Source organism: Pteronotus mesoamericanus, unplaced genomic scaffold, assembly GCF_021234165.1.
Source record: "Pteronotus mesoamericanus isolate MK-2021 breed Mesoamerican mustached bat unplaced genomic scaffold, CSHL_Meso_final contig_33, whole genome shotgun sequence".
Taxonomy (NCBI): Eukaryota; Metazoa; Chordata; class Mammalia; order Chiroptera; family Mormoopidae; genus Pteronotus; species Pteronotus mesoamericanus.
The window spans coordinates 673349-691230 of record NW_026555135.1 but is presented as its reverse complement, the minus strand read 5'-3'; the positions used below and the strand labels follow the sequence as shown (position 1 = coordinate 691230).

Sequence of the window (17882 nt, the reverse complement as noted above, 5' to 3'; positions counted from 1 at the left end):
GGTTGCCCTGCTCTGGTGAATACATGAGGCTCTGCCCCTTACAATGTAACAGGTGCAGCAAGACAAAGAAATATGGCCCAAATGAAAGAACAGATCCAAACTCCAGAAAAAGAACTAAGTGACCAAGAGAGAGCCAACCTATCAGATGTGGGGTTCAAAACACTAGTAATCAGGATACTCACAGAAATAATTGAGTATGGCTGCAAAATAAAGGAAGAAGTGAAGGCTATACAAAAGAAATAAAGCAAAATATACAGGGAACCAACAGTGAAGGGAAGGAAACTGGGACTCAAATAAATGATTTGGAACAAAAGGAAGAAATAAACATTCAGCCGGAACAGAATGAAGAAACAAGAATTTTTAAAAAATTAGGAGAGGCTTAGGAACCTCTCAGACAACTTTAAACTTTCTGACATCTGAATCATAGGCGTATCAGAAGGAGAAGAGGAAGAGCAAGAAACTGAAAACTTATTTGAAAAAATAACGAAAGAAAACTTCCCTAATCTGGCGATGGAACTACATGCAAGTCCAGGAAAACAGAGAATCCCAAAGAAGTTGGATCCAAGGAGAAACACAGCAAGACACATCATAATTAAGTTACCGAAGATTAGAGATAAGGAGAGAATCTTAAAAGCAGCAAGAGAAAAGAGAATTACCTTCAAAGGAGTACCCATAAGACTATCAGCTGATTTTTCAAAAGAAACCTTACAGGCAAGAAGGGGTTGGCAAGAAGTATTCAAAGTCATGAGAGGCAAGGACCTACCTCCAAGATTATTCTATCCAGCAAAGCTGTCATTTAGGATGGAAGAGCAGATTAAGTGCTTCCCAGATAAGGTCAAGTTAAAGGAGTTCATCATCACCAAGCCCTTATTATATGAAATGTTAAAGGGACTTAACTAAGAAAAAGAAGATCAAAACTACAAACAGTAAAATGACAAACTTACAACTATCAACACCTGAACCTAAAAAACAAAAATAAACTAAGCAAACAACTAGAACAGGAACAGGATCAAAGAAGTGGAGATTACATGGAGGGTTATCAGCAGGGATGGGGAGGGGAGAGAATGGGGGAAAGGTACAGAGAATAGGAAACATAATAGGTAGGCACAAAATAGACAGGGGGAGGTTAAGAATAGTATAGGAAATGGAGAAGCCAAAGAACTTATATGTACAACCCATGGACATGAACTAAGGTGGTGGGGAAGGAATGCTGGAGGGAAGGGAAGTACAGTGCGGAGAGGGATAAAGGGGAGGAAAAACATGGGACAACTATAATAGCATGATCAATAAAATATACTTCAAAAAAATTAAAAAATAAATGTCCACTCTCACTAAAAGTCAAAGAAATGCAAATTGAAACAGCAATGTGATTTTATTTTCTGTTTATCAGCTTAACATAGTATGAAAAAGAAAACAACACTATCTTCGTGAAAGGAAAGTACAGCAGTTATTCTCCTTCGTCCTTTGATAGTGAGAGTAAAAATTGGTACAATATTTCTGAAAGATAATTTAATAATATTTATCAAAACTCCTAAAAGTGCTCATACTTTTGACCTTGAATTTCATGTCCTAGGAATTTATGCAAAGGAAATAATCAGAGATATTGTTACTGAAATATTTAATAATCTAATTGTTTTACAATACAGGATTGACTAAGCAAAGTATAGAATAGTCTAGTGGAATACTGTGCAGTCATTAAAAAATAATATGATAGACAAATGTTTAAAACATGGAAAGTATGTGAATATATGTTTATTTAGGGTTTATGTATGATCCTATTTTTATAAAAAAATATTATCTCTGCATTGGAAAAGCTAGAAGGATGTTTTCTTTTTGATTATGTACATTTCTGAATTTCCTATAGAGAACATGAGCCCTTTTTTATTAGGAAAAAAAGAAAACATTAGCAGGAACATTACATAATGGAAGGGAAGCTAACATACACAGAACACTTCGTGGGTCAAGCACTATGCTCAATGCTTTATAAATTCACTTAATATAACCTCACAACAACCCTGTGGGGGCTACTGCCTCTGGTCCTACTCCCTCGAGTCCATTCACATGCAGCCACTGGAGCTGTTCTTCCAAAAGGAAAGGCTTGGAAGGAAACCCACCGAATTATAAACAGCGGTTACCACTGGAACTTAGATTAAGAAGATGGCTATAAGGGGAGAGTTTCATTTTCAATTTATTATTTTAATATGATTTCCATTTTCTTAATTATGTATATCTTTTGAAGTGGGGCGGGGAGCATTTGTTATCATGTCACTTCCCCTTTAAGCCCTTCAGTGCCCTACCTCATCTCCCCCGGTTCTTCCCCTTATCTTCTCTACTCCAACTCCGCTTTCCTCAGGTGAAGTACTGTATTCTTTTGCCTCCAGGATTTGTAAATGCATTGGGTCCTCCCACTTTACCATCCCAAATCTGGCTATTCAGCCTTCATGTTTTCAATACCTTAAATACCACTGGAAGGCCCTTCATGATGCCCTCGCAGTGTCCCACTGAAAATGGTACTTCTTTCATCATAGTTGTTATCACACGTCACTGTAATTTCATGATAAGTTGTTGTCCTTTCCAGAAGACTGTAAACTCCATTAGGGCACAGACCCTAGCACCTGGAACAGTGACTAGAACTTAGCATTGGATAAATAATTGTTGAATAAACACTTGTCTTTTATAGTTGTAGAAACTGAGCCTTAGAGAGGTGTTAGATAGCTTGTCCAGAACATCTCAGCCAGGAAGTTTAAGACCCAGCTTTTCTACTCCTGCCTTTGACACTTGTAGAGTTAATGTTCTTTCCACAGTATCGCTCATGAATAGAGGCAAATCCAGTCCTCAAACATGTGTCAGAACCTGGGTGTCTACTTCCTGGGCCTTTCCTGTTTCTGACACCTCTGTCTTTCTGATTTCTTCAAGTGTGGTACAGGTCCTGCTTGCTGCTGGTGCTGACCCAAACCTTGGGGATGATTTCAGCAGTGTTTACAAGACCGCCAAGGAGCAGGGAATCCATTCTTTGGAAGGTAAGTGTGGACTACCCTGCTGTCCCTGTGACTTCCAGGCAGCCTAGCTTAGCTCTGCCAGCAACTCAGAGAGAAGCCTGCAAGTCCCTTTTCCTCTGGGGACTCATGGATGACCCAAAGAGCTTGGAACAGATGCCCTCCACAGCCCTTTAGGCTTCTATAATTTATGTCACTTCAGAAGTCTTGGGTAGTAGCCCTGGCTGGTGTGGCTCAGTGGATTGAGCGCTGACCTGTAAACCAAAATTCCCAATCAGTGCACATGCATGGGTTTCGTGAGGCAGGTCCCCAGTTGGAGGCGTGCAAGAGCCAACTTATCAGTGTTTCTCTCACACAATTATGTTTCCCTCCCTTGCCCTCTCTCTCAGAATAAATAAATAAAATCTTAAAAAAAAAAAAAAAAGAAGAAGAAGTCTTGGGGAATAAATTAGAGGCTTGACTTCATGAATGGGGTGATGGGAAGGGGAACCTTGCAACTGATGTTCTCCCCAAAACACCTCAGCCTGTGGAGCCACAGGTGAGAGGACAGTGGATCTGTGCCTGAATAATTCAGGCAACTGCATGGAATGTAGATTTGTTCCTTTTCTACTTGCTGCAGACTTACCCTGTCTCATCTCTGCCCCAGAACTAGAAAGCAGCCTCACTGGTTTTCTCAACCTCAGAAATTCCTCAACACTACTCTGAATACTGCTTTTTTCTTCTTCCTATATGTAAAATACCTGTCTCTGGGACTGGCCTTCAACTTATTGTGTGATCCAGGACAAAAATAGCAGACCTTCTCTGTGCCTTTATGTCTGTGCTTATAAAATGGGGTGGTCATCAGTTGTCTACCCGGGGTGTTGTGCAGGTGGTTGTTTGGACTTCTTCAGAAGAAAGTGCTGATCTGCTCCTGTACCAGGGCTTGGTCGCATATCTGTTGGAGGGTATCTGGGCAAGTCAGCCTATGTTGCCTCTGGTGAGTAGTTTGTGAGAGTGGGGTCAAGAAAAAGGCAGGTCACTTTGGCTGCAAACAGAAATGAGTATTTTACATTTGAGCTTTGCTTCTCTAGACTGGCCTCCTTCCTGCCCATTATCCTGGACCACTTGCAGAGGCTGAGATTCCTTTCAGTTTCTAGCAACAGAGCAGCTGAGCAGTGTCTGCTTTAGGGTTGGCAGTGAGGCCAGGGGGACAGACAGCTATGCTGACCACCTGAGGGTCAGAACATTGACCTGGGAGGAGGTTCAGGGGAGCGTGGGCTGTCAAGGAGGCTGCCAGGTTGACGCGAGTGTGATAGCCCAGTGTGTGGAGGTGTCATTCTGCTCCAGCAAGTTTCCTCAAATTGGCAACATGAGGGGGATGTCAAGAGCATCTGAGCACTGCTGCCTGGATGCAGTGTAAAGTTGCCCTTCCCCTCTTCACTTCTCTAAAGCCACTTCTTCTGTCAGGCTCCATTGCTGCAGCTAGTTCCTCCACAAAGCCTTTCCTGTCCTTGGCAATAATTACAACCTGTTCTCAGCTGCTCTTTTGACAGTTCTCTAAATCTTGGCCTTTTTTATGGTTATTTGAACTCTCATCTGCCCATGTCTTTTCTTTCCTCCTCAGCTGACAGTTCCATGTGCAGGGCATGACCTGTGCCTCCTTGCTGTCCCCACTGAACTGGAGGAATTATGTTAACTCTATGTTTCAAACAGAGAAGAATTTCATGAGTACCAGACTTGCCCTATATTTGCAGCCTGATATGAGGGGACTCAGCTTGTGAGCTGTCCTCTCCTCACTCAGACACAGCTTTGCTGCTTGCCTCAGCTCTGTCTTCTGTTCAGGTGCTCTTACCAAAAGACAAGGAGGAACATTTGCTGAGAGGGCAGGGCCAAGAAGAAGGGAAGGGATTATTTGAATGTCTTCTCACCTACTGTCAGGATCCCAGCAGGGCTCAGTAAGTATTTTTGATTTCGTAGAATCTCAGAACAGTGAAGCCATCTAGTCCAACCTCTTCTGTTGTGCTCTCTCCGCCCCCTGCATTCAAGTTTTGTACCCTTGTGTTCTAATAGTTCTGTCCGAATTGATGCTTATAGTCAATATTCTAGATCAGTGGTCAGCAAACTTTTTCTAGAAAAAAACAGATAGTAAGCATTTTAAGCTTTGTGAATTCTTCAGTCTTGGTTGTGACTCCTGAGCTTGGCCATTGTGGTGCAAAAGCAGCCATAGACAATGCACCGATGAGTGTGCATTGATACGTTCCAATAACACTGTTTACAAAAATAGACAACAGGCTGGATTTGACACATAGTCTGTAGTGTACCTATTGTAGATATTTTCTCTTCATTTCTTCTTCCCTCCATCCCCTCCTTCCTTCTTTCCTTCCCTCCATTTGAATTGAAGATTAGCATATAAAGTACATGATGGCAGGGATCTTAACTAACTCAACAGTGCCTAGAAAAATGTCTGCATCGTTCCTTTTCTTTTTTTCGGGGGAGGGACGAGGGGGTCATTCTCCTGAATCTTTCCAACTCTTATGTTAGCCAGCATACATTCTAGGTAGGTAGGTAGATAAACAACAAAAGTATTGGAAAAGGCCATTTATATCCACCATGAAATAAAGGTAAAAATATTAAGTATCTCTTCTTATTTTGTATGACCTACCAATTTAGTGAATAGACTTTCTATGGATTCATTTTTTTATTCAAAATTAATTTAAAATTTTTTATTTTTTACATGTCTGTTTAGCAGTTACTGTTCTAGGCATTTGAGTTAGGCAAGATCCCTGCCATCATTTACTTCATGTCCAGTCTTTTTTTTTTTCTTCAAGATTTTATTTATTTTCAGAGAGAAGGAAAAGGAGGGAGAAAAACATCAATGTGAGAGCGAAACATCGATTGGCTGCCTCATACACACCCCGCCTGGGGACTGAACCCTCGGCCCCAGAATATTCCCTGTCTGGGAATCAAACCGGCGACCTTTCAGTTTGCGGGACAATGCCCAAACCAACTGAGCCACACCAATCAGGGCACATGCTAGTGTTTGATTAAAATGTTTGTAAGGATCCTGTTAAAGTATAGAGCCTTAGGGCACATGATCAAGACAATTTTGAAGTATTATTCAACATTCATAACTGTAAATCTACCAAACTTACTTCTTTTCTATCCTTTATTTCTCTGCCATGTCCACAAAATTTTAAGAGCTTTCCTCAGCTTTCTTGCTAAAATAAAACTATGTTTAGCACTTATCTTATTTTCTTGCCCAGGAACTCTTTCCCAAAAGGATGTTAGGTTATCCTAGCAAGGTCTGGTGACCTCCCCAGGGAACCCATACTAGTGCCTAAGTATTTAAGAATTGTTTAAAAAAAAAAATCTAGAAATTTTTGTCAGGAATCATTGATAAACTCATTGTTCTGTAGTTTTCAAGATCTTCCTTTCTCTGTACTTTTTAAAAAAAATTCCAGACTATCTTTTCATACCACAGTTTTCTGGCAGTTCATCTGCTTTTCCCTGGTATATCAGTTTGGATGTGTTTTGCTCTCCAAATTCATGGGCTCTATGGCTAGAGAGTGACAGTCCTTTAGTATCATCTCAGGGCTTTCTTCTCCACTTAGCAGACTCAGCCTTTAGCTCCTTTTTAGCCATATTTTTCTTTTCTTTTTCTCTTTATAGATATCAGTTCATCCATTCAGCCAATATTATTGATTGCTTTCTATATGCAAGGCACTGTACCCAGCTCTTGATCATTCTCATTGATGAAGTAAACAGAAACAAAAGAATCCTATTATTCTCTTTTTTTTGGATTGGACTGGCTTTTTCATGGGAAGTTATCTCACTTATGAGAATGTATGAGGAGGGTAGAATAGAACAAGAGGTGCAAGCTCCTTGCCCAGAGTCTGTCTAGGCAAATTCACAGTAAAGTCACATGCTCCGTAAGGTTGGACAGTCCCTCACTTTTGGAGCATAGAGTCAGTACCAAAGTCCATCAGATTTCTAGTAGATATTTCTGTGGGCCTTCGCCTTTGCTAAGTGCTAAAGGGAGGTGGTCAGTTGTAATGTGTGATAAGACTTCCCTCAAACCCAATAACATATCCCTTGTCTACCTAATTAGTATTGCGCAGATCAAGACATAAAGTATGTGATGTGTGAATTGTAAAGTGTTCTACAGTTGTAATTGCTTATTAGTTTTACTTATTTGTAATTCAGCATGCATTTACTGAGTATCAGGCACTGTGCCAGATGCTGGAAATACAAAAGTGAATTTACACGGGCTAGCCCCTTAGCAGTTCTCCCAGTCAAGCAAGGCATACCTACTTACAAGGCACCACTGTGCAGAGTGGTAAATGCAAAGGTAGATGCACAAAGAATGTAGGTAGCACTGATGTAGTTAGTGATAAGCTCTTCCTCACAGCAGGCTGGTGTCTGGGAAGTGTCACAGGGTAAGTGACTTTGAATTGGATCTTAAGTTTCCAGGAAGACTAAGGGGGATGAACCTTTCAGGCAGAAGGTGCAACCCATACAAAGACATGGGGTGGGCAGGTAACAGGAGGTAGAATGATCTGCCACAGTCCTGAGAAGAATAGCAAGAAGTAAGAGTGGAGAGGGGATTGGAATGGTTCCACATGGGAAGGATTTTGTAAAGCAGTTCTAGGGAACTCATCCTGTTTTCTGAAAGCCATCAAAGGGTTTTAAGTAGGATTACGCTCAGTTTACATTTGCATTTTAGATGGACCATTCTGACAAGACTGAATATGAATTGGAGGAGAGAGATTAGCAATGACCCTTGACCTTTAGGGGATGATGTACACCCTTTGAGAGTGAGAGGAGAAGCTATGCTTCTCTCCCCCAAAATGCACCTATCATTTATGGTCATTTCTAAAAGTGATCTTTGGAATGGAGAAAATAGATGTTAGAAAAATATTAGAGGGAGGTTCAGTCCTAAGTGTATTGTGCAAATTGATGGAAAAGGAACACCAATGGTGACACCTCAGTTTCTGATTCGGGTAAACAGTGGATGTGTGGTTCTGGAGTTCAAAGGAGAAGTCTGGCAGGAGATAGGAATTTAGGAGTCAACAGCATTTGCTTGGGAGTTAAAACAATGGGTGTGATTGAAACTGCCTAAGGAAAGAAGTTAAAGTAAGATGGGTAAGAGGGTAAGTCCCTTACTTATCCTCCCTTTAAGGTGTGAAGAGGAAAGAGGATTCTGATAAGGAGACCAAAGGGCGTTGGAGAAGTTGCCTTGTATTCTTTCAGAGAGGCTGTATATCTGTTCTGCCTGCTCAGAACAGTCACAGCCTGGAGAGGAAAGAAACTTATGTGCCCTCCTTGCTGAGACTTTGTAATTGGTTGTCCCATTTTTAGTGAAATGCTTCTGTTTTGCCTATGTACTGCACCTTAATAAGGAACCTGGTACTGGAGTAGCTGCTGCCAAGTCTGGCTCTAATGCTGCGTGCCACTGACGCCTACCTGCCATGCACACCCAATCCCTTTTGTTTCTAAGTCCAATATGGCAACTGTCAAGGATCAACGGATTGTGAATCTTAAGGAAGGACAAAGCTCCCAGAGTAAGATTACAGTCATTGGGGCTGGTGCTGTTGGCATGGCCTGTGCCATCAGTATCTTAATGACGGACTTGGCGGATGAATTTGCTCTTATTGATATCATAGAAGACAAATTAAAGGGAGAGATGTTGGATCTCCAGCATGGTAGCCTTTTCCTTAGAACACCAAAAATTGTCTCTGGCAAAGACTATAACATGACTGTAAACTTCAAGCTGATTATGATCACTGCTGGGGCATGTCAGCAAGAGGGAGAAAGCCTTCTTAATTTGGGCCAGTGTAACATGAACATCTTTAAATTCATCATTCCTAATGTAAAATACAGTCCCAACTGCAGGTTGCTTATTGTTTCCAATCCAGTTGATGTCTTGACCTACATGGCTTGGAAGATAAGCTGCTTTCCCAAACACCGTGTTATTGGAAGTGGTTGCAATCTAGATCAGCCCAGTTCCATTACCTAATGGGGGAAAGACTGGCAGTTCACTCATTGAGCTGTCGTGGGTGGGTCTTTGGGGAGCATGGAGACTCTAGTGTGCATGTATGGACTGGAGTGAATATTGCTGGTTTCTCCCTAAAGACTCTGTACCCTGATTTAGGCACTAATGCAGATAATGAACAGAGGAGAGAAGTTTGCAAACAAGTGGTTGACAGTGCTTATGAGGTGATCAAACTGGCACGCTACACATCCTGGGCCACTGGACTATCTGAAGCAGCTTTAGCAGAAAGTATGGTGAAGAATCTTAGGCAGGTGCATCCAGTTTCCACCACGATCAAGGGTCTCTATGGATAAAAGAAGTCATCTTCCTTAGTGTCCCTTGCATCTTGGGACAGAATGGAATCTCAGATGCTGTGAAGGTGACTCTGACCCCTGAGGAAGAGGCCCATTCGAAGAAGAGTGCAGATACACTTTGGGAATCTAGAAAGCTGCATTTGTAAAGTCTTCTAACGTACGACCTCACTGTCTAGGTTACAACTGAATTTTAGTTGGAGATTTTGCATGTTGTCCCTTTTATCTGATCTGTGACTAAAAACATCAGTTTCTTAAGCCCTGCATCCATGTCCTGATGCTGGATGGTACTTACCTTGTGTAGTCCTAAACTGGTTAGTGTGAAATAATTCACCTCTCAAAGGCACCACGGCCAGTGTTGCACATACTACAGTTGCTCTTCAAACTGGATGTGTGTTCACTGTGTGTTATATAACTTGTGGTTCCTTTACCCAAAGTGCCTAGTCCAACTTTTTTTTCTCGAATCAGTCACATCCTGGGGTCCAATGTATAAATCCAGTATTGCATGTCTTGTGCACAGCTGTTCTTAAGGAACCTATTTTGTGTGCTATACGAATCAGATTAATGTACATTGCCATATAACATAAAAAGAAAAGTCTACATATAAATAATGCAGCCAACTATCCGAGTGTCATACCAACTAAAACACCAAATAAACCTTGAACAGTGTTGAGGAGGTGGTATGTACCTGCTCAGCTCAGCACATCACAGTACCTTCCATTCTTGTCAGTGTTTGTGTTTCTGGGTAGGTTTTTTGGTGTAGGCAATGCAGAAATGTTTGGGGTAGAAACCTTGTCAGCCTGACTGTTCGTTCTGTCTGTTCTCTCCAGCCCTCAGAGTAGCACACTCAGAGGCACGACGGTGTCCTGGAGGAAGGTCGGGCTCTTGGTGCCAGGCAGTCAAGTTCATCTAAGCTATGACTAGCTGTGTGATCTTCAGCAAGTGAATTTCAGTTTTCTCCTTTGTATCATAGGGATAACAATACCTATGTTATAGAGTTGTTAGGATGACTAGAAATAATCATATGTAAACATAGCAACCTTTGATTAAGAATTTCTTTTTGGAGGTAGGTTTTGGCTTGGTGTTAGGTAGGCTCAATACTCAGTACCTGCTTTAGAAGTATAGAGCAACTCACCACTCAAGGGGCACTGACAGGCTCGATGTCTGTCCATCAGGGATTCTGTAAAGAGTGTTCTTGCCCTGGGACATTGGATTATATGGCCTCCATGGTCCATGTTAAATTAACCATGTGGTTTTTAAGGTCCTAGAAACTCTGTGCTCACCATCAGAGCAAGTAATGTACTTAAAAGAAGTGGGATTTTACTTGGGCTTCAAAGGGTGAAGAGGAAGGAGGAAAAAAGAAGATTCTAAGCAGGGAATGTGGCTTGAGCAAAGGCACACCACGGAGACACACGTGGAGGGGAGCATGGAGACCACGGCTGCTGCTCTATCAACTCGTTCCCTGGTCCTGGCCACGTTCCTCTCAGTGCCTTGAGCCCCACCCATACCCACCCCAGGAGAGTTCCACTTGTGGCTGGCTGATGGGTGGTGGGCCTCAATCCTCAGGTAGAGGTGGCAGTAAATTAATGGTAACAGAATACAGGTTGCCCAGCCAGGGATGCCGCTGGCTGCTTGTAAGTAACTGTTATAAACATTGGGTGTCGGGCTGTCAGAAATGCAAGCGAGCACTCTGAGCGCCTCTCATATGTACAATTAAAACAATAAAACACGGCAGAAACGTGGCCAGAGAAGACTATAAATCAGCTTCTTGTCTCAGCTCCAAGTGGCAGCTGAATAAAGATGAGTTGTGCAGAAGCTGGGTTGGCATAGGGCCCTTCTGAGGGAAGAGGCCCTGGCTTTCTAGGCTGGACTTACCATAGTCATCCCTGTCAGGTCATGTGGCCCCCTTCCTACAGCTCCAGGGGCTGCAGGGCCTTACCTGCTGTATCTGACCTCCCCATTTCTGTGCCTTCAGATGGGGGACAGGACGGTGCAAGCTGGCGCATCACAAACCAGTGGACAAGTGCCCTGGAATTCAGGAAATGGCTAGGAGTCCCCACTGGCGGTAATGGAACTGCTATCTAATATTTCTCCCCCTCCCCAAGACATGCCAAGGGGTGGTCTCATCCTAGCACATGTATTTTAGTATAAGTTAACCACCCAGCACCCGCTGTGTGCCCAGCTCTACCCAGTCACAGCAGAGAGGATATAAGGCCTGGGAGAGCACAAACTCATATGGGGGAAGTAAGGCTTCTGAGGAAATAAGAGTTGCATAGAGAGCTTGTTGAAACAGATTCCTGGACCCCAGCCCCAGAAATTCTGATGTAGTAGGTCCGGGGTGAGACCTGAGATTCTGCATTACTAACAGACCCTCCCTCTTTGAGTAGCATGAGCTAGACTACAGGTGTTCATTGTGGCCTTATGCTTGAACTGCTTTAAAAACCTCATCTGGACCTCCTACTCCCTGGAAGAGACCTTATTTTGCCACTTCAGCTTCACCCCTAGAGAAGTGTGCTTATGCCTTGTATTATGGGTGTACAGAACACAGTAGACCTGACACCTGGAGCAAATTCAGCACCTCTCAGAGGTTCTGTCTCATTTTTTTAAAATAAAGATTATTGGGAGCATTAGAGATAGTATATTTATCCCTAAAACCAGAACATAGAAGGAATCATTAATATAAGTTTCTGTTTTTATATCATCATCATTGTCCTCATCATACTCTCATGCAGCTTCATGAGAACTTCAGAGTCTTTGGCACAGCCTTCCAAATGCTTTTCAGTGGTAGCAGACTATTACCAACAAAGAGTGAAACATTATTTGGAGTCCAAGGAATGGCTGTCCATCACCTATCTGTGTGACGGACAAGTCTCTGTATCCATCTGAGCCTTGATTATCTCATCTTTAGAGAATATCTCATATACCATAGGATTGTTACAAGGATAAATTGAAGTATTTATGAAAGAACTAACTTGAGTAAATACAAGGTGTCGTGCAAATATAAGGTACTAGAAAAAATGGTAATTAATAATAATTAAGATTGAATACATTACCAAGACAATAGTCAGTAAGGATCAAGTCAGAGGTACAGATAACAAGAACTATCAGAACTGAGAGAAGACAGTCTCTGGCTGAAGCAGTCAAAGAAATAAAGTGGTATTTGAGCCTTGAAGTGTAAGAAGGTTTATGGAGGGCCTGTAGGTGGTTGCATTTGGGTGTGAGCAGAGAAGGGGTGTGTTATGTTCAAAACATTCAGAGATAGGAAACAGAAAAAAAATATGAACTTGTTTGGGTGAAGGATCTGCACAGCAAAAGATTCATTTTAGAGAGTTATGAGCAGTTAATAAACTGGGGTCTGATCAAATGCTCGGACTTTATATCCTTTAGACAGAGAGAAGCCTTGAAGGTCCTAGAGGATAGGGCACCGTGGGAACTGATTCCTCCCAGGATGGAGAAGTAGGAGGAGGTGATAATAAGGTGCTGATAGTGGTGATAGCTGCAGCAGCAGCTGGCAACATTTACTGATACTACGTGCTACAATCCTGTGATATAGGCCCTAAAGGACATTGAGGCAGAGAGACTGGCAAATACCAGCAGAAATGTCTCCTGCTCTTGTAGAGAACCCAGCAACCGTGTCAGTCTCTGTGCTCCCCACATGTACTCAGAACCTCTGGCTTGTCCAAAGTCTTGGAAAGCTTGGGAATCTGCCAAGCCAAAATCTGTTTTGGTAAGTTACTATTTTTTACAACATCTGTGACTCATCCTCATCATTGCAGAGCATTGTTGCACCTCCAGGGCCAGTGGTTCTACATGTCATTTCTTAGCAGTGCTGGCCACTACAGAGTCACCAGGATGGACAACATACTGTCAGTCCATCAGGCCTTTTGGTCAACTTCAAGATTAAGTGTATCAGCCAGTAGGTTAATTGTGCTCATCCTTCTAGCCCTCCAAACCTGTATATATATTTGACTAGGAGAGGGAGATAGACTAGTTGACATGTTTTATTAAAAAGAATACATTTGATGCATTTATAAAAATAAGAAAACATGGGATGGGGTAGCAAAGAACTAGTCTTATGGTTTTTAACTGATTTACATATTTTGTGTATAAATATTTTTTCATCAAAAGTTCCAAATCAGGGATGGGTCCCACACACCACACAAAATATATTAGAGACATTTATATGGATAGCAGGAAGGGAGACAGAGGGCTGAAATTTTCCAGGCACCCAGTGATTGATGGGGGCTGAGGCTCCCCCTGACGCTTTATTGAGTTTCCGATGATTATCTCTCGCTGAGACATTTTTTACAGATGACGGTCGAGCTGTCACAATGGACCATGGGGGAAAAAAAACCCAACAATAATAACACTTTAATCTTTTTACTGCACTGCTCCCTAGTATCTCAGATTCATCTTCCCTGACGCACGCAGTTCATTATTCTGCCCCTCCCTGGATGGGAAATAAAGGAAAATAAATATATATGTAGACACACTTAGCCACATACATACACACACACACACACAGAGTGTATAAAAGAGACCACCTCAGAACCAGAGAAGGGCAGAATTTATTGTTCTTTTTGCAAGTGTTGAGGTTTATTAGTAGAGATGCTGGGTTGGCTTGGAATTGGCTATTAATTACAGCATTTTGTATTTGTTTTTTATTGCGAGTTTTTAACATCTTGAAGAAAAGGCAGAGAAGAGGTAAGCAGGTGTAGAGATGAGAGCACAGAGGGACTAAGTTTGTCCAACCAAGTAGCATAGCTGCCTGAGAGGCAAAAAGAGCAGGCTCCTTCCTCTTGTTGCCAGTCTTGCCTAGAGGATCCCTGGAGCTGAAAGAATACTGCTTTGGTTAGGATTGGGGCAGGGTAGGGACAGTGGGGAGAATGTGAGCTTAGAGTAATGATAGGACACATCAAAGGGACTCTAGGTACCTCCTAACGTGTTACTACTCTGAGAGTTAGGAGAGGAGGGAAGTAGAGGAGGTTCAGATGGAGTGTTGTTGGGTCTATAGATAACAGAGTAACAGATTCTTAAGAGTTTGCCTTATCTTTGAATTTTTAAAAAAAAAAACTCCCATATATCATCAGCTCTCTTCAACAATTAACACATGGCTGACATTGTTTTCTCTATACTCCCTCCCCATCTACTTCCCCGCCATCTCCCATATTATTTTTACCATCTCTGAGACATATCAGTAGCAATATATGAATCTGATTTAGATCTTAATTCAAACAAACTATAAAATTGACATTTATAAAACAACTGGAAATTTAAACATCTTTGAATTTGATGGTGTGATGGTGAAACAGGAGTTCTGGAAAGCTCCACCTGAGTCTCTAGTCACAGGAGGGGTTCCAGGTGAGACGAGATGCCACATTGGTTGTCCAGGGCCATAGGCAGGGTCAACAGCCTATCCCTTGAAGTTCTAGGTCAGCCTTCCTGCTCTCCTCCTTCCCTTCCATGAGAGAAAGAAAAGATGAGCTTAGGGTTCTTATGGGAAGGCTGTACTTGTGTCCCTAGTAGAGGAAGTGCTGACCCAGTCTTCTTTTTAACTCATCAGCAATTTTTTCTGAACTCCTACTATGTGCCAGCTACCACGCTGCATTATGGTAAGGTAAAAATGAGGTGAGCAGGGTCCTGTTCTTAAGTGTTGGGTTGGCTAAAAAGTCCGTTTAGTTTTTTTTATAAAAGACACATTTTTCATTTTAACCAATAACTTTATTGCTTTGGATATTTTGAGTATGTCAGCTATCTCCTGCATGATATAATGTTGATTGTTCTCATTAATGTATCAATTTGATCACTATCAACTTTAACTGGTCTACCCGACCGTGGAGCATCATCCAACGAGGAATCTCCAGGATGAAACTTCACAAACCACTTTTGACACATTTGATCAGTCACACCACCTTCTCCGTACTCTCCACAAATCTTTTCTTTTTTTTTTTTACATTTCAGTTGCATTTTTACCTTTCATAATAATAGATCATAATATGTTGAAAATGTTGCTTATTTTCTTCTATTTTCAGTATTAAAATGGCTACACAAAAATTCATCAATTTCAATTTTTTTTAAATGCACACTGATATGACAGCTCTCACAATACAATCTAACAAAATCATTTTGAATGAAGTTTAAGACAACAAAACCCTACTAGAGGGTTTCCCCATCTTATGAGGGAAAAAACAAACAAACTAACTTTTTGGCCAACCCAGTATAAACCTTCCAGTCCATCAGCAAAGAGCATGGCATGTTTGAGAACCATTTTCAAGCAAGGTCTGGTCTTATCTAGGCCTTCTCTGTATGACCATGAGTACCTTCTCTGTATGAAAGATCAAGAGATCTGTAGGACACAGTATCTATCCTTCAAGAACCTATTTTCTACTTGGGGAGACAGCTTAACAACCATTTACTAAAGAAGTATTTATTGAGCATCTACGATGTTCAAGAGTATACACATGAAGCAATCTAAGAACACATAATACTATGTAAAAGAAAATGTTGTAGATTAGATATTATTGGAATGTATAGTGGAAGGGGAAATCAGTGAAAATCAGGCTGCTTGAATTGTGAAGGATGGGTAAAATACAGATAAATAAAAGGAAATAATAGTGAAGCCGTATATAGAAAAGAGTAAAAGCAAGCCTTGAGGTTGAACAGATGAGCCGTCACTGACTATTGATGGGACCTGAAACAATCTATATAAGCTTTTCTAAGTCCTGGTTTCTTCATTAACAGGAATAATAACAACAGCTTAGTATGGTTCTTGTGAGGAAAATACCAGTATTTGTGAAGTTCCTAGCATAATTCCTGGCACATAATAAATGTTCAACAAATGTAAGCCATTATTTATTATTACTCCAAGAGTTACGTATTTAAATATCTGAATATTGGAAGAAACCTCTTAGTACTGGAATATTAGCCTTCTGACTCACCTGTGACCCTCCACTGAGTATGAAGTGAGCTTCCTGCAATGAGCATGACATATTCTACAGTGTTAGTGTTAGTGGTGACTCTGGCCAGGGTTAAAGTGGCATCAGGAGGAGGGCAGGGCATAATAATAAATTTAGTACCATTTATTAAGTCCTTACTACATGCCAAACAATGTTCTCAGATCCTTACATACATTTTTTTCATATAACAGCTTTACTGAAATTTATTTCACATATTATACAATTCAGTCATTTAAAGTGTATAATTCAGTGGTTTATAGTATATTCACAAGAGTAGTGCAGCTATTACCACAATTAGTTTTATAACATTTTTATTACCCCATGAAGAAACCCCATACCCATTATCAATCATTCCTCATTTTACCTCTCAGCTCCCCCTAGCCCTAGAGAACCACTAACTCATCCACTTTCTGTCTCCATAGATTTGCCCATTCTGGACATTTCCTATAAATGGAATCATACAACATGTGTTCTTTGTCACTGGCTTCTTTCACTGATCATGCGTGCAAGGTCCATCAGCATTGTAGCATGTATCAGTACTGTGTTACTTTTTCATAGTCAAATAATATTCCATTAATGGATATTGCCACATTTTGTTTTTCCACTCATCAGTTGAGGGACATTTGGGTTGTTTCTACTTTTGGCAATTATGCATAAATGCTGCTATGAATGTTTGTGTACAGGTTGTTGTATGAACATAATGTTTTCATTTTGGGGGTTTATACCTAGGAATACAATTGCTGGGTCATATAGTAAGTCTGTGTTTAACCTTTTGAGGAACTCCCAGACTGTTTACCAAAGTGGTTGCACCATTTTACATTTCCACCAGCCATGTACGAGGGATCCAGTTTCTCTTCACCCTTACCAGTACTTGTTACCGCCTGTCTTTTTTACTTCACCCTAATGGATGTGAAGTGATATGTTGTGGCTTTGATTTGCATTTCCCTGTTGGCTAATGATATTGAGCTTCTTTTTGTGTGGTTTTTTGTGGGGTTTTTTTGGCCATTTGTATATCTTCTTTGGAAAAATATCTACACTAAATTCTGTGTATATCTTTTAACTGGGTCTGCCAATGAATCTTATTGGGGAGGTGATATTATTTATATTACTGGTGATGAAACAAATTCTCAGGGATGTTAAGGATTTTCATTAGAGTCACGCAGTTAGTGAGTTTTGCTTTCCAGTCTGACTGACCCTCACCTCTCTGCTCTTTCGAATACACAGGGCTGCCCACTGAGGATTCATTATAGGATTACCATGATAGGCTCATTATAGGGTCCTCTTTTAGGGGGCCCCAACCAGCAGGAGGGGAGGAATTGCAAGTCCATTTTGAGAAATTAAAGGGGACCAAGTAGGCCTCTTAAAGTCAAAAAGAACATTATGGATGTTACGGGTTCCAGGAAAGGAGAGGACATGTTAATTTGAAAAGTGCCATTTCCTAGGTGCCAGTTATTTCCTGTTCCCTCACTATTCTCCATCACGCCTAATTTTCACAGCAACCCATTTAATAGATATTAATGTCCTGATTTTACCAATGAGAAATTGAAGGCCCTAAGGCATGGAATAATTTTCCAGAGTCATCAGGATTAGAATCCAGGTCTCTGACTCA

At 41.3% G+C, this 17882-nt stretch overlaps 1 protein-coding gene and 1 pseudogene across 3 annotated transcripts in view; both read left to right on the top strand.

The window, feature by feature from the left end:
- Nucleotides 1–17882, top strand: part of CLPB (ClpB family mitochondrial disaggregase) — a 142600-nt gene that overhangs the window by 47253 nt on the left and 77465 nt on the right. For 2 of the 3 annotated variants that reach the window (XM_054576225.1, XM_054576224.1), the window contains exon 4: nt 2917–3020. In XM_054576225.1, coding sequence (XP_054432200.1) covers nt 2917–3020 — 104 coding nt within the window. Of the gene's footprint in view, nt 1–2916; nt 3021–11292; nt 11383–17882 lie in introns of all 3 variants that reach the window. The other variant, XM_054576226.1, reaches the window with a different exon arrangement.
- Nucleotides 8478–9558, top strand: LOC129072722 (L-lactate dehydrogenase A chain-like; annotated as a pseudogene).